Source organism: Serinus canaria, chromosome 1 (genome assembly GCF_022539315.1).
Source record: "Serinus canaria isolate serCan28SL12 chromosome 1, serCan2020, whole genome shotgun sequence".
Taxonomy (NCBI): domain Eukaryota; kingdom Metazoa; phylum Chordata; class Aves; order Passeriformes; family Fringillidae; genus Serinus; species Serinus canaria.
The window spans coordinates 44,953,064-44,968,451 of NC_066313.1; the positions used below are offsets into that span (position 1 = coordinate 44,953,064).

General features: G+C 41.4%; 1 protein-coding gene across 2 annotated transcripts in view; it reads right to left on the reverse strand.

The window, feature by feature from the left end:
* ATP8A2 (ATPase phospholipid transporting 8A2) overlaps positions 1–15,388 on the reverse strand; it is a 278,317-nt gene that overhangs the window by 21,896 nt on the left and 241,033 nt on the right. For both annotated transcript variants that reach the window (XM_009102837.4, XM_018908513.3), the window contains 2 exons: positions 12,677–12,765; positions 7,083–7,187 (listed from right to left, as the gene is read on the reverse strand). In XM_009102837.4, the coding sequence (XP_009101085.3) occupies positions 7,083–7,187; positions 12,677–12,765 (194 nt within the window). The remainder of the gene's footprint in view (positions 1–7,082; positions 7,188–12,676; positions 12,766–15,388) is intronic.

Consider the following 15,388-nt stretch of genomic DNA (forward strand, 5'->3'; position numbering starts at 1 on the left):
CAGCTACCCTCCTTTTGGTATCAGTGCTGTTGACTTCTTGTCCCTAAGTGCCTCACTTTGCACTTACTCTGCTGGGTGCTTGGTCATATCCTTTACAGATAAGGTGGCAATACAGTTGCAATTATAACATTCTTTTCCTACTCACTCATTTTTTTCTGAAGTAGTCACCTTGGAGGATGAAGTCTTCCATGCTTGGTCTCTGTGTACAGATTTTTTTCTGGTTTGGGGTTTTTGTGTGTGGATTTTTTAAAAATCCAAACTTAATGGTTTACTAGAAGTTCACTTACATACTTTTACTGAAGTTAAGATTACTTCTGTATTTAAAAACTCTAAACTCCTCCTATCAGCTTTTTTTCTTGCTTTTCTTTACAGACAAGCTAAAGAACAGCTCAGGGCAACAACAAAAAATGAGCCTTGAAAGTTTCATGAACACAATTTAGAGCACAGCCCAGGACATTTGGTTGAACTGGAAAAAAAAAAAGGGCAACCCAAATTGCTTTTCTTTAAGCTTTTAAGTATTTTGTAATTGTCCACTAACATTTAACACCTAATACAACTTGTGTTTTCTTGCTACGCTTAACTTGGCACTTTATTCTTTACTGCAAATCAGAGAGGAGAACGCAGACTGTCCTGCCTCTCTTCTGAGACTGGGTTAGCCGGCAGAGGAGTCAGGGTCCAGGCTGACTGCTGAAGCCATTAGGCTGGAACAGTTGTTATGGAGCAGTTCTCCTGCTGCGCAGCCTGGAGGGAAGATTTCTTTCTCCCTCCCCTGTGGAGATCCTCAGTGCCCAGCCCACTAAGTCAGGATTAGGCATCAGAGAGATTGGCCCCTTAATCAGTTTTAACTCTCATCTTGTAATGTTCCTTTTCCTAATCTTTCTTTTCAATTTACAACTTCATTTTGGCCTTTGTTCTAATACTGTACCTCCATCAACTTGGACTTTGATAGCAGATTTGATCACAGCTCTAAATCCTTCTCCAGGTCACCAGGTTTTAACCCTATTTGTGCAGGGGATCTCCCTCAAGGTTACATGATAGGCACAGCCAGGATGGGAAATAATTAATTGCACTGGAAAAGGGAGATGTCAACTCTGACAGGTTTGCACTGGCAAGCAGGCACTTGGGTCCCAGTGCCAGTGGGAACATGGTCACTCCCCCTTCAGACCTCTGGCCAGGTTATGAATCCCTTTCTATCCTCAGGCCCTCCCCACCTTTGCCCCACAGCACCCCCAAAGTGGAGTCAAACCTGGTAATTTCAAGTGCCTCACACATAGGGGTTAGACATGTCAGAAATAAATGGTACAAATTAATGTGATGATTCCTTACTGATATGGGACAGAAGGGAGAGAGAAAAGGACAAGCGTGGAATAAAAGAGAATTATGCTTTTTCCACCTTCCATACATGAATGTTTACCATATGGAATCAAAGAATTTAAAAAAACAAACCCCACTGATATAATTTTATGTGCTTTTTGCTAGTAAAAGGAGTCTAATATCTTTTTACTAGAAAAGCCGCAAGGAAAAATCGTAAATATGCCAGTCACGTTCTTGTGTATGCTGGTGGAGAAATCTCACCTTTCCTTCCCAGAAATGGTGTGAAGAACATCTGGAAAAATTGATAAAAAGGATGCTGAGACCTCAAAACCCAAAATACACCTCTCCCCTCTTCAACCTCATTTTATGCTCAGCTGCAGTGTATGGGCTGGATTCAGATCACAGTCATGCACATCCTGAGTAAATACATTGAAGTCAACACATTCATGAAACAAGAATTTGGCTCCAAACATCCCATGTTGTTTAGCCAGCTGAAAGCACAAGACTGAGTTTGATTCAAGTAAGATTCACTGCACCTGCTGATGCAAAGGGGCCTTAATGGCATGGTCTCCCTATTCCAGTAGGTGTAACTTGGGGTGCATCAGTACAGAGACAGAGTACTTGGAAATACCATGAGCCCAAGCCTCACCCCTCTTGATCCTAATGAAAAACTTGCCTGTTCCTCAGGAAATCAGGTTTTCACCTCATTCACATATTTCTTAAAAGTTTGGTGTGTTTTACCATTTCTGCCTCTACCAGTGAGAGGCTGAGCCTCTGCCACTCAGTCCTCTGCGCAGCCACAAGCCCAAGGCAGGTTTCCTGCGCTGCCCTCTTGCTCCTCCCCAGGGACCTGTGGAGCAGGGAAATCTCCACGGGTGCCTGTGTCAGCTCACTGATTACCTACCATGTTACACAGCTATTGAAATGAGACAGGCACCTGCCCTCACACACCAAATAAAACCAAGGCCAAGACAGATAATACAGCTTGCTCTCAGGGTGAGAGCTGGTCATGAACTTTTCACCGAAGCAACTGGGTTAGATTTGGTGAGAAGTACTAAAATAAAAGAGAATCTACACCAGCATGTCTCCTTGTTGAAGACAGACAATGGAGAGACTGTGGGGAGCTGCTGTTTTAGGTGCACTGGAGAAAACAGTATTTGTTTTATGATAGGGAGATGAAAGCAGCACCACAGCCATCACTAGTCTGAGAGCAGCCAGAGTAAAGGGGCATACAGAAAAATGCTGTGCAAACACACACTGCAGCTATACCTTGCTAGGTCTGCAGTCACTTCCCTTCACCTTTGTTCAAGGCAAGACTCTGCCTCCCAGACTTCTGACTCATTAGAAGAAATCCTTCCCAACACTTGAGCAATGCGGGCACTTTTCTGCAACAGCCCAGAGAGGTCCTTCAGCTCCTTGTAAAGGATGCAAATCATGAAAGCCACATTGTTCTTCAGTATCAAACAATCTAATCCTGCCCACCAACCAATTAATAACAGGACAGAAAAACAACCAAAAAGCCACTTTCAAAGGGAGCTCTCTGGCAATGCCAAGACAGAGAAACCCTCTGGAACAGGAAATCTACTGTCACAAAGAGGGTGCTGCACAGCTTTGCTCACTCTCCATTAGCTGGCCAGTGGAGCAATAAAGTGACATGGGTTTCCAAAGCAAAGTTTGCTTTGGTGCCTAATCAGGCTTTTCTCCACCTGAACTCTTGCTGACTTCAATGAGAGGGTAGATGGAGTGAAAAATGAATGAGGACTCGAAGGTTTGGCCCTTTACAAGCCAAGATTTAAGTTGTAAACTTATTTAAAGACACAAAAATCTCTGCAGCTGATCTCAATGCTGCTTTTGAACACAAACCTTGTTTGTTTTCTTTGTGTAAATCTTTACATGTTCACATGATTAAATCTGCTGGGCAGGTGTCTCCTCATGTCCATGTTTGCTTTGGCACACGAGCTGCCCCTCTCACCTCTCTAAATTCATGAAAATTTAGTGTTAAATCCTGCCTTTTGTTACATGAGAGTGCCAGGGAGCCCCTCTCCCTTCCTAACCAAGGCGTGCTCATGTCACAGCTGGGCTGGAGTCCAGCCCAGCACTGCCAGGTGCCCAGGCTGGGGAGGGCAAAGTGTGGGTACTCATCTTCCACAGGCAGGCAAGCATGGCATGGGATCCATCCTAGCCCCTTACTGCACACTCACTCTCCTGCTTCTCAAGCTATTTCTGGAGTTGCAGTTTTCCAGCTACATGTTTGACCTGATGAATTCCCTGCTATTGGAATTATCTGACTTGGTCATCATCCCAGCCTCTACCAAACTTAAGTTTTCAGCTGTCCAGATGAGACATATAAAGGAACAAGAGCATGACCTGTTACAGCTCAAGACTACACACTTGCTATCATCTCCAAGCATCACTCTAATGCTATTTGTAAGGTTTCTGGGAGCCAGCTGTAGTGCCCAGGGTGCTGACATTCTGCCCTGCACAGACCAAACAGTTCCTCATCAACCACTTGCTTTGTTGTTCATTCCCAGCCCCAGCAAAAAATGTGCACCTGCTTTTTTAGAGCAAGACAAGCAAATTCAATTTTAGAAACTGTTCAAAGGGGCTAAGATTCAGAAAGATATAACTAGGGAAGAGCACTAGTGAAGACACTTTTTATTACCCCAGAAGAAGGTGCCTAGCAAGAACAGCTGTCAGGGTGAAGATCCTCTGAGACAGGATATGAATATATAGGTATCAAGTGGCACACACAGCTCGCCCAGAACTCCTTCCCCAAGCACAGCCAGGACCCAGGTGATACCTGCCCACATTTAACAGCAATTCAGCTGAGTCACAGCAAACTGTTGGCATCCTGTTGTGCAAGTCTAGATGCACTCACTGCTTTCCAGGCTTTGCAAACTGCTCTTTGTTTAGCAGACTTGTTCTGAACACTCAGATCTTGCACCTCATTTTTTGTCTAAGGTCTAGGAAATGAAAAAAGCAATTAGCTTCCTAAATCCTGCTCTTATCTGTAATTGAGTGTGAGTTTTTTGTTGTTTGTTTGTGAAAAACACTGAACAAAACCAGTGTCCACCATGTAGGCCAGGAAAATAGACCCTGATGACAGCCAGCTTATCTTCCACAGCTGCCTGAACAAACCAGCAGCTCATGGGCATGTTCTCAGGAACACTTCCAGCCAAGGACTGAGGTGACAGATGGACTCGTGCAGTTTTTACACAGCTCTCTATTTTCTCTAAGAAATGAGAAGAGTCCCATTACTTTCCCTTCCTGCACAGTGTCACATTGCCAGAAATCCCCCAAGAGCAATGGGGCTGTGGGCAGGAGGGGAGAGCAGAGCAAGCACCTTAGCACACCTTTCCACCAGCTTCAAGGAAATATTTTAAAAATAAGGAACATGAACCAGGGAGACTAACTGAATAAAGCTCCCACTCTATTTCTCTCCCACCCTCACCCTTCCCTTTGGACAAGCACACGATTTCTAGCAGGTGTGAAAGAGCCATGAGACAAACAAAAGAGATAAAAGACAGAACAACTCAGAAGAGGAGTGGGGAGGCCACAACACAAGCACAGCACACCAGCTCCAAGCAGGCAGAGGCACTCTACCATTATCTAGTTCACAGATGGACCACCCAGAAAATCTGGGAGCAATTAGGAATGAGAACAAACAAATGCATGGAAAGAAGGGGGGAGGGAAAATGGGAAGGAGGGCCAGGAGGGATTCCTTACATCATCTCCATGCAAGCGTTTCGAGAATGAAGTGAAGCTATATGGAGGAGGAATGCAGATGAAAGAGTTTGCAGTGAGAATGCAATAAAGTAAAGGGCTACGAAAACATGGAGTGTATGAATGAATTACAACATGGCCATGAAATTTACAGAAAGTCAGGACAGTGTGTAAACAGAGCAGAAACCCATCAAGTTCTTGGAGACACAGACATGCACATAATAAACAGATCAAATGCTGACTGTCTCTCTTTTGCTGTTAACAGCAATTCAACCCACTCTGCAACCCAGGGATGCACCAGGCACAAAACTGACTCATGCTCCTCTCTGACTGTCAATAACAGGCATTAAATACTGGCAGGAAAACACAAATGCTTCCAACCAGCACCAATAAAACCTCACATAAATGCACCCACAGCAACACCCAGGCAACTCACAGAGCTCATACCAGAGCCATGTGCCTGGCAACAATCAGTTTGCTGCTGGTCTGGTTTCCACTTACCTGGCATCTAATCACACCATAAGTCAGCACTTCACAACACCGGGTTACACCTTTCCTGTCTGGGGAGACTGACCTGATTTTGGTACCAAATGCTTTGGCTTCAACTGACTTCAAAATGACTGCTCAGTCTTCTAAGAACAAGGCCCATTATTTAATTAAATGCCTGATATTAAGCATCTCTGTTGGTTATAATTGTGGCATAGAAAGTTCCCTTTGTTGCTGCAAAGTTTGCTTTCTCTTCTTAAATAATTTGATGTGCAGTTTGTGACTTTTGCTAGTGAGCAGAATTTATAAACTCTGTTTTGCTGGCTCCAAGAGTCACAGCAGAAAAATTACTCAAAAACTGAAGATACCAAGTGTTTTGAAGTGATCTTAATCAATAACACTGTGTTTACTTTGTCTTGGCCTCTGAGAAGCAAACTCTGGTCCCTAAGGACATCTTATAAACACATTAAAGTTCACACAAGCTTTTTTAAAAGCTTTTCAGTTTACCATAATCTCAGTAAATCACTGCCTGATAATTTTCCCTAAAACCAGTCCTTATTAACACACAAATTCAGTTGAAAAAAAAAATCTACTATTTGCTTGTCTTAGCAGCAGCTAAAATATGGCAATTAGTTTACCTTAGAATAGACATCAAAGGCTCAAAGGATGACCCTGCCCCAGAAGAACAAAATCTTTTAAAAGCCCCATTCCACTCAGTTTGCTAGTTTATAAGGTTTGCTAAAATCCAGTTTAATGATCATGTAGTTTCTTAGCAAGTCATGTGGTGCCATATTGTGTAAGGAACAGAAGAGTTAGTTCTAAAACCTTTTTGAACTTGGGGAGCTTTTCTGACCAGCTGATGCAGAACCACATTCTGAGATGGTAAATGAAACTGTTGGATGCAAAAGCCTCACCACGACTTTCTTCAGCTTCTTTCAGAAGAGACAAAAGTTCCCACACAGCACATACTCTCTCTATACAATGAAAGGTTCAATAATAGCAATATATTCAAGTCCATATGGTGCAGTTATAAGGGAGAGGCACAACGAGAAACTGAGAACCCTGAAGGCAAGAGACCTGCAAGCTGTAGTGAAAAAAGCAAAAGCATAAAAAACCCCCTTAAGGTGAAACTGAATAAAGTAGTAGGGCACAATGGATTAAGCCAGTTCTCCTTTTAGCTACAGTCTTAATATCTTGAGCTGCTGACAGTTCCCTCCCCTGACATGGTTATCTTTTTGGTTTGTTTTTTGGATGACATAACAACGTGCTTTCAAAACCAGTCTGCCTCAGTGGCCAGGTGAGAGCACTGCATGTTACCACGCAGGAGACTGAGCAGCAGTTTCCAATAGAGCCTCACAGCAATAATGCAGGAGAAATGAATACAGAAGGGCTGGTTTCTGTGGGGGGAACAGACACATATGAAAGGGAACAGCAATAAATAAATAATACAGGAGAAGAAGCCTTATTAGCCTGTCTACAATCAGATTTTAATAGTGAATGAGAAATAGGGAGGGGAGAGGAAAAGAATGGCTTGGTTTAAACATTGAGCATGGACTTGCCTCTTTCCATTACTGTCACGAAGCATGGCTTTTCCCAGTTCTCTTGTCTTCGTTTCCAACTCCTTAACTTGCTCCAGCAAAGTTTTATGGTAGGTATGCTTCGCCCTAAAACACAAGGAAAGGACAAAAAACAAAACAAAAAAAGCCATGTAAACATTTGTTTTGCTTCAAACCCCCAGTTTTACCTCTCAGATGAGAGGCACAGGGCCTCCCTTGAAGGATTTGGGAAATAAAGCACAACGTATGCATGTTAGTTCAGGTTCACAATACCTGGGGAAAAATACATACTAAATGAGAAATCAGGACGACTTCAAATTACACAGAGCTCAGCCACTTCAACACAACACTCAAAACCCAGCCAAGCAGCAATGCTATGGGACCACAGAGACCTGACCCTGCTGCCGTGGGACTGCTCAGGACCTGGGTACTCAAACAAAAGAGCCGGGATTCATTGAATATTCATGGCAGTAAAACGTGAATCCGCTCTGTCTTTTGAGCTACGCGTGGCACCGCTCTGAAAACCAGAGCGGAGGCTCAGCTAATAATTGCCATTCAAGCCCCTTGATTTTCATTTATCAGTCTCACGTGACTGGAAAGGCACTTCTCTCCTCAATGAACTTCCAAACTGACAGTAACAAGACTGGCTGTGTCCTCCTACTTTTTCAGCTTGAGGGTTCATAGAGTAATCTGTGCACCACACATGCAATCAAAATTTAGAGTGCAATTTAGAGTCCCCCATGAAGAGACTTGGACCTTTCCCCCCACAGGTTCAGTGACTGCTCCAGGGCTATTCTACCTAAATTACATTGACATAAGGGAGACAATCGAGTCCCCTTTTTCTTGACCTGTACAAAGCAAGAACACAAAACGCAGGGATCTCTCCCATGGGCGGTTTTTGATCAGCTTCCTCTTTTGTGCCAGTTAAAGGAGGACAAGGGTCCCATGAGAAGATATTGATTTGCATGCGACTGCACAATAAGCCTAAAAACAAGATGGAGCCAAGTTGGCTGAGACACTACTTGCTTCATAGCATTAAAATAGTAATCTTCAGCTCAAAGGTGGCAAAAATTCTTTACAAGTTTTATAAAACATGCAGATGTTAAAATCTTTGCCCAATGATATAAAACAAGTGTAAAACTCCCCCTAACAGAAAAATAACAACTGGTGTGTATGTAATTAAAAATAATGAAGATGCATTTATTTCTAAAAAGTATGATACTATTGCTCCTTCCATAGGGAATAAGAAACAAAGACCACAAAATGTTTGCTGACACTATTTATAAAGACAGTGCCTTGATACTAGTACTAGGATATCTAAATCCTCTGGGCTTTGTTTTGCTGAATTATGCTCCAAATACCTAAAAAGGAGAAGCTAAAATGAAAACTACTTTCAAAACATATTTGCAGTTAAGAGAAAAAAAAAAAATAAAACAGAAGACAAAGCACACCAAAATCTGAAGGTAAAGATTATCAGCATGTACTTAGAATGGTATATTGTTAAAACAAACCACCAAAGGTGTATGATTTATAACACCAACATGCTGTGTCAAAAGAAATGAGTAGCAAGGATATTTTTAAAATGCATAATGCTTCAGCAATGTGAGATTACCAACAGCTGCACAGAAATTAATTAGATTCAAGTTGCTATAACTAGTTAGGCTAATGATTAGACTGGTCTCCTCTTTGAGGAAGGGAAAATATAGCTATTAAAATGAGAGAGCTTTGAGGCCATTAATTTTTATAATCTTTTCAGTTGAATTCACTATCATAGTCTTTAATTTAAATAAATACATTGAAATCTTGACCTTGAAATTTTGACCTTCATCTCTTCCCTTTTTAAGAGGTTATACCTACTGTTGCAAACTTCAAGACTGAGCATGTTTAGAATTTTTCAAATCCTTCATAACCGGTTTCCCCCATCGACAAGAACATAGAAATATACATGTTATTCAATCTCTTCCAAAGTTCCATGTTTATCTTGCCATAAGCCATAAGAGATGCTTTTCTTTTCCCTTAGAGTGAATATTGAATTCAAAATTTGACAGAATGGATCCTGATCAACAAGTCCAGTTTTTGCAGCACAGCACCAGGAGGCATGACACTGATATGTTACAACATGGAAGAAATACTGTTGGCCTGAAGCTGGGGATAATGAAGTGTTTTTTAAGTAGTGTGAAATGATGAAACACATGGGCTCTTCTGGGGCTGGTAGTTGCTATGCATTCACTCACTCCTTCACTTGGAAGCAAGAGCACCCATGGAATGGTCAGTTATCAAGTATTATCAATAAATATAAGAATATGAAAAAGGCCTGAGCTAACCTATCCACATGTTCCTTTAAAAACAAATACTAAAATATGGTATTACAATTGCCTCAGAGTCTGGGCTTGCTCCTATATAAGTCAACTTCAAATATTCCCCTGGCAACAGGACTGGATACTTCATGACTTTTCCCCTACAGCACTTTAGAAACTTTTGATGCACAGAAACAGAGGTAGGATTCTGAGCTTTTAGGTTAGTACTCCAAAAGTGGCCCTGGATGCACAATCAGGCCTCAATGAACAATGAGATTTTGTGTTTGCTGTTACTGTTCAGCTAAAATTTGATGCATTACATAAAGACAAACTCACCTCACATGCTGGGATATTAAAATCAGGGACTGTAAGAACAGGCAAAAAGCCAGCTTTGTATTTTCTGTAGCCTTTCCCCTTCAAAGCCAGGGAACTTCACTGGCCTAGGATATTTAGGGGGTTCAGGAGACCAGAATCTGAAGGGAGAATCATGGTGATATTCACAAATGCTTCTCAAACATGACACTACCTCTACTCTGGCTTATCATCTTCAATACTATTTTATGAGTCTTGTATTTCAGAGACTGCAAGTATATGCAAAGAGCTCCTTGTATCATCATCTCCTATTTACAGTGCAGAACTGGCAAGTGCAAACTGCTTCTTCCCCATGGTAAAAAATAAAAAGTTCATGAAAATTTTGGTAATGATTTGAAGGCTCAGGAAATTTTTCACTGCAAAATATGCACCGAGACACCAATTAGGAACAAATTCTTGCCCTCTTGCCTGATTTTGCTGGAATACATGCTGTGTTTTTATGATTCCCACATACCTCTGTGAGTCAGCTATTCCAAGATTTCCTCTAGCCAGTGACATGTATTCAAGTGACATGTGCCAACTGTGAGGGAGCACTCACCTTACAAAGCTCTGGTCATTGCAATGGGGGCACAACTAGGATTTTTATAAGGCAAACCAAGGCACTGAATTCAGAGTAGTGGACCAAAGTAAACAACATATTGCAACCAAGAATTAATAATAAGCTTCCTTCTCTTTAGAAAGACTTTTCCACATTTCCTTGATTCATTTAAAAAGGAAAAAAAAAGAAAGAAAAAGAAAATAAAAAAGCCTGGAGCCATAGAGAACATGGGAGGTAAGTGATGTGCTGACAGCTGAAGCCCATGTAACAATGGAAACATGTTCTTGCTTCCAGCATTAGAAATTTTGATAGTAGATGCAGCACAGCAGTTTATAAGCAAAAGATTTGTATGTGTCTGAAATAGACTTTCCAATCAACCTTGTTCCAGACAAAAACTCTGTACTGTGTTTATGGCTTTCTGGCAGTATTTTGTACTGAAATTAGGCATGTACCTTTTGGGTCATATGGATGTTCTGTCTGTGGACATGTGCTTCATGTCCAAAAGAAACTGAAAGGGATAAATTCCATGACCATGAGCAGTCAGAGTTGCTGGAATTTTATGGCCAAAACCGTATTCTGCTGAATTACAGAGAGCAATGTGGTGTAACCACTGCTGTGGAAATGTGCCAGCTGATTTCCAGAGGCCTTAGGCTCCAGTTTTAAATGGCAAGCCTCTTGGAAAGGAAACAGACCTTTACTCCTTCCATATGGCAGTACTGATAGCTGTGTCATTTCATTTATCCTAGTTAAAATGTTAATGATGTTAATTTTTCAGTGATGGCTTAGTTTAAAAAAAGAAAAAAACAAAACCAAAACTAAGGTCCTGGTCAGAGAAGAGATTTTTAGCTTAATATTGTTAGGAGCCTCCTGTTTAAAATCTGTTGGGAAAATATCTGGCCTATCAATCATACACATCTGTCTTGAGAGCTTCACAGTCTCTACACATTCTCAGTCTGAATGACTGAAAGGATTAGGTTGCTGAGATTTCTTTAAGAAATATTAAAGAACAGGCTCAGTCAGCAACAGAGTTTGAAATGACTAATAGCTGAGGATGAGCCTGCCATGGTCTAGCCTGTTTTACAATTCATGAATCATTTTTGCCAAGAACTGATAAGAAAAGAGGACAACTTCAGGACACTCAACTACCATGAAAACATTAAAAAAGCTAAAGATTTTTTTTCAGAGTTTTAACAAGCAGGTCACAGACACAGTCAAGTATCTAAATTTAAACATTTTGGCCTCGGTTTTAGAATTTTAAAATCATTTGCAATTGCATAAGTTTAGTGAGTGCAAAAAAAAAAAAACCAAAAACCAACTCAAACCTCTGATGTGCTGGACTATTAAATCATAGTTGAAATTTCACATTACAATACCTAGATTTAATTTGAGCAGTCTAGCTTGTGAAAAATTAGGCTGAGGGACAAAATATAAGAAGTACTGAGTGGTCGATTTTCCTACTACCAGTTTAATTTCACTGTGCTATCAACCCCATATGAAGTAAAACCAGATTTTCTGAACTGTGCATATGACTTACCTTTCATGAAGGTGTTTGAAATGTGCCTATGCTTGGGAAACTTTCTGGGTTTTTTAGTATTTTCTACATTTTTCTGTAAAGCAAATCGGAGGACTTGGCAGTGTTCATTTTACAGTTGGACTCAATGATCCCACAGGTCTTTTCCAGCCTAGGTGGTTGTATGATTCCAACATCTTCCCTGACTGACCAACAGCTCATTCTGGGAGCCAAGTGTTATGTGCCATGATGCTTTCACTGTGAGCCTTTCTGACAAGTTACAAGCTAACCTGTATTTTGAGAGAAAGGAATTACACAGCCTTGTATTTCACCAGTTTGTTCCTCCTCTCTGAGCAGTGAAGGTACCATTAAGACTTCACTTTAAACATAAAGAGCAGAGTATTGCTCTTCTCCCAGTTCAGTCTTCAAAGGCCTGCTGCTAAAGGAGAGCCTAAAAAGCAGCTGACAAAGAGCTGAGAGCTTCCTGGGTATGGATTAGAGTGCCACATTTCTACTTTCTACCTAACCTTAGTCAAATTCAACAAATTATTTGCTCCATTTTCAGGAAATCTCGGATCTTCAATTTAAATTTGCCTTTAACTTAAAGACAGACAACACAAATAATCCTAAGGTGACACACTCTCACTACTCAGACAAGGCTACCTCCTCCAGATTTCATCCCAGCTATTCACTCTCTCACACTGCTGGGTGCCATGGCAGGTGAGGAATCACCACTTCACCTTCTTCCCCTTCCAAATGAGTACCACCATTTTGCAATCACTGAGAGACTTCAGAGCTCTTTACAGAGCAATGCTGGACTGGACAACACGTGCATAGAGAATAATTCCTACAACAGCAAGAGGACTTGTTTGGGACTTACGCTGTCCATGCCACGTCTTTAACAAGGCACGCAGTGGGCACAAGAAACAAGCCAAACCAGAAGTATCCACATCTTAACACCATTCCAGCCTGTGAAGAAAACAAACAAATAACTCATGAGTATTTTCAAGCTTTTACATGTTAAGTGGTTGTTTACAAGCAAAAAGGTGGAGTGATGGCATCAAACTAGCACTGCATCCACGGTCTGGGTGATGTTGAAATTGAATGGTGGGGCAATAATTAACAAACAGTGGTGGCATTTTTCAATAATTCCTTATGACCTCAAATTTCTTAAACATCTCTGAAAAATAATGCGTTTTGACCAAATCCTCCAATGATATTAAGCTGAGGATCCAGGCAGACACATTTTTAGTCATGGAGAAGAGCACTGTAAGTATATTCTGCTTGCACTTTCGACTACCTTTTGTACCCTTTGCTTACTCTCTTCCCATCTACTGCCTTAAATCTCTGAGTGGCATCAAAGTGACACAAAAAAAAAACCAACATTTCTCACTAAAATGTTTCAGTCATATTCCACTTAAATACAGCACTTCCTGCTCAAGCTACTGCTGCCTGAAACCCAGGGTGGGAAAGATTCACTCCCATCCAGCAAATGGCTTTTTTTACAAACAAAGAGCTCAAAGTTTATATTCACATTTTTCTAATTGTTGTAATGCTTGAAGAAAAAGCTTGGTGGGATTTGAGAAGGAAGATATCTGGAAAACCCTGCATATTCCAGCATACACAAATAGTTATGGAATGAAGTTAAAATATTGCACTATTTACAGAAATGCTACTTTAGATCATTAGAACCTTTTGCAGATAAATTAATGGTGATTAAAGTTTGGGACTACCTCACCACCCCTTCCATGGAATACACATACTTCCCATCAGCATTGTTAAGTTCTGCTACACATGAGAGAGGACTTCTTTTCCCCTGTAACTCTTTGTGTGCACCACACAACTGAAACAGAGGCTGAAAGGTTTCAACAGCATTTCCAGTGTCTAGACAGATTTTGCTCTCTCCTCAGTTATGGACACTGCCCTCTCTCTTTGCCAAAGTCTTTCCTTCTCAATAGTTTTTATGCCACACAGACAGAACCTACCGGTATGTCAGCAGTGTAACACAGGCTCAGCTGGCTCAGCTTTGTCTCACGCTGTAGCACGCAAGCCCTGCAATGCTGAAGTGTCAGGCCATGGTACAGGTAAAGGCACAGCTGAGCTACAGAGCAAATGGAACTACATGGAACATCTACTTAGCCTTTGAATGCACTGGAGATAAAATTTGTTGTTATACACCTCCTAAGATGAGAATGGTTGCTCACAGCAGTGGACTTCCCCCCTCACTACAGTAAAGCTCTCAAACTAAGAGAAGCCATCACAAAGCTCTGTCAGGATGTTTACCAGTAGCATCTAGCATCTTCTCCCAGTGTCAATCTCTGTCTAAAGTTGTTCATCTAACAACTCAGTCATATTTAGCAGCAACTTGCCCTTGGGTTGCCCAGTAGTGAGTACATCCAAAAGTGATTTTCACCTTTAAATGTTAAATCCTCCATGTCACTGCTGGACTGACGGATCAGTGGCAAATCTTGTACTGAAACCAAGAGCAAGCTAGACTGTGCTAAAACATTCAGGGACACTTTGCCACCCACAGAGACAATAAGCAAACACATTCCAGTCACAGAACCAGCTCCCCATTATTTGGGAGCCCTCATGCCCACATTTACATGAGAATGCCAGAAGCACACAGACAGTTTTGATCTGTGCTTGTTTAAGGAAAAGGATGTACAGGAATAACAAGGAATTAATAACTTTATTGGTAGCCAAGAAGTTGAGCTGTAATAACAGTGTAAAACATAGTAAGATTTATCCTCATGCTTTGCTTTTCTTTGGCCATGACCCTGCAAGTGCTAGGAGTCACAGAATCACATCAGCATTTCCATTCACCACCCCTCCTCTGTCTATGCTAATAAAGGGTAAAAAAGTGCCACAGTATTCTATATGCATTTTCTCACATTTTTGATTGAAATATTTTACGTTCCACTTCTTGCTTTTCTAGCCGAAAGCAACTTGACACACTTTCATAGTGCAGAACAACCTGAATATGTGTACAACAGAAGTTAAAATGCTATTATTTCTGTTACAAATGCTGACATCTCAATCAATGGCTATGAACTGGACATGTGGCATGTTGGAAAAAACCTCAAAGCCAAATACTTTTTGCCTGCAATTATGTATTTTACTCAAGTATTATTCTTTCCAAAAACTTCACCATAACAGTAAAATTATTCATCTCATTGGAACCCTGTCAGACACTCATTTTACTACTAGGAAGCCTTTTCCCACACAATCCTCAGCAAGGTTTTACTCCATTCCTCAGCTCATCTGGAAGGTTTCTTTCCTGCTCATCTCTAGTTTCCTCTTGGAATTACAGGACTGTAATGCTTCACAACAGTTGGGTCTGTCTTCCATGCACAGCTCTGCAGGGTTACACCCTCTTCTCACAGGATGGGAGCTCCTCAGCAGAGCATTCACAGCAAACCCCCCAGTGTGCTCTGGGGACATCCATAGACAGCACTTTTAGGTTAGTCCCCACTAGCAGGGCAGAGAGCTGGCTTATGGATGGAAGCTGCAGTAAGAGCACGTATTTATCCCTACAAAGCTTTCCTCGTGCTTCCCAGCTGTTGCTGTGTTCCATTCCAGTTGCTCAGCC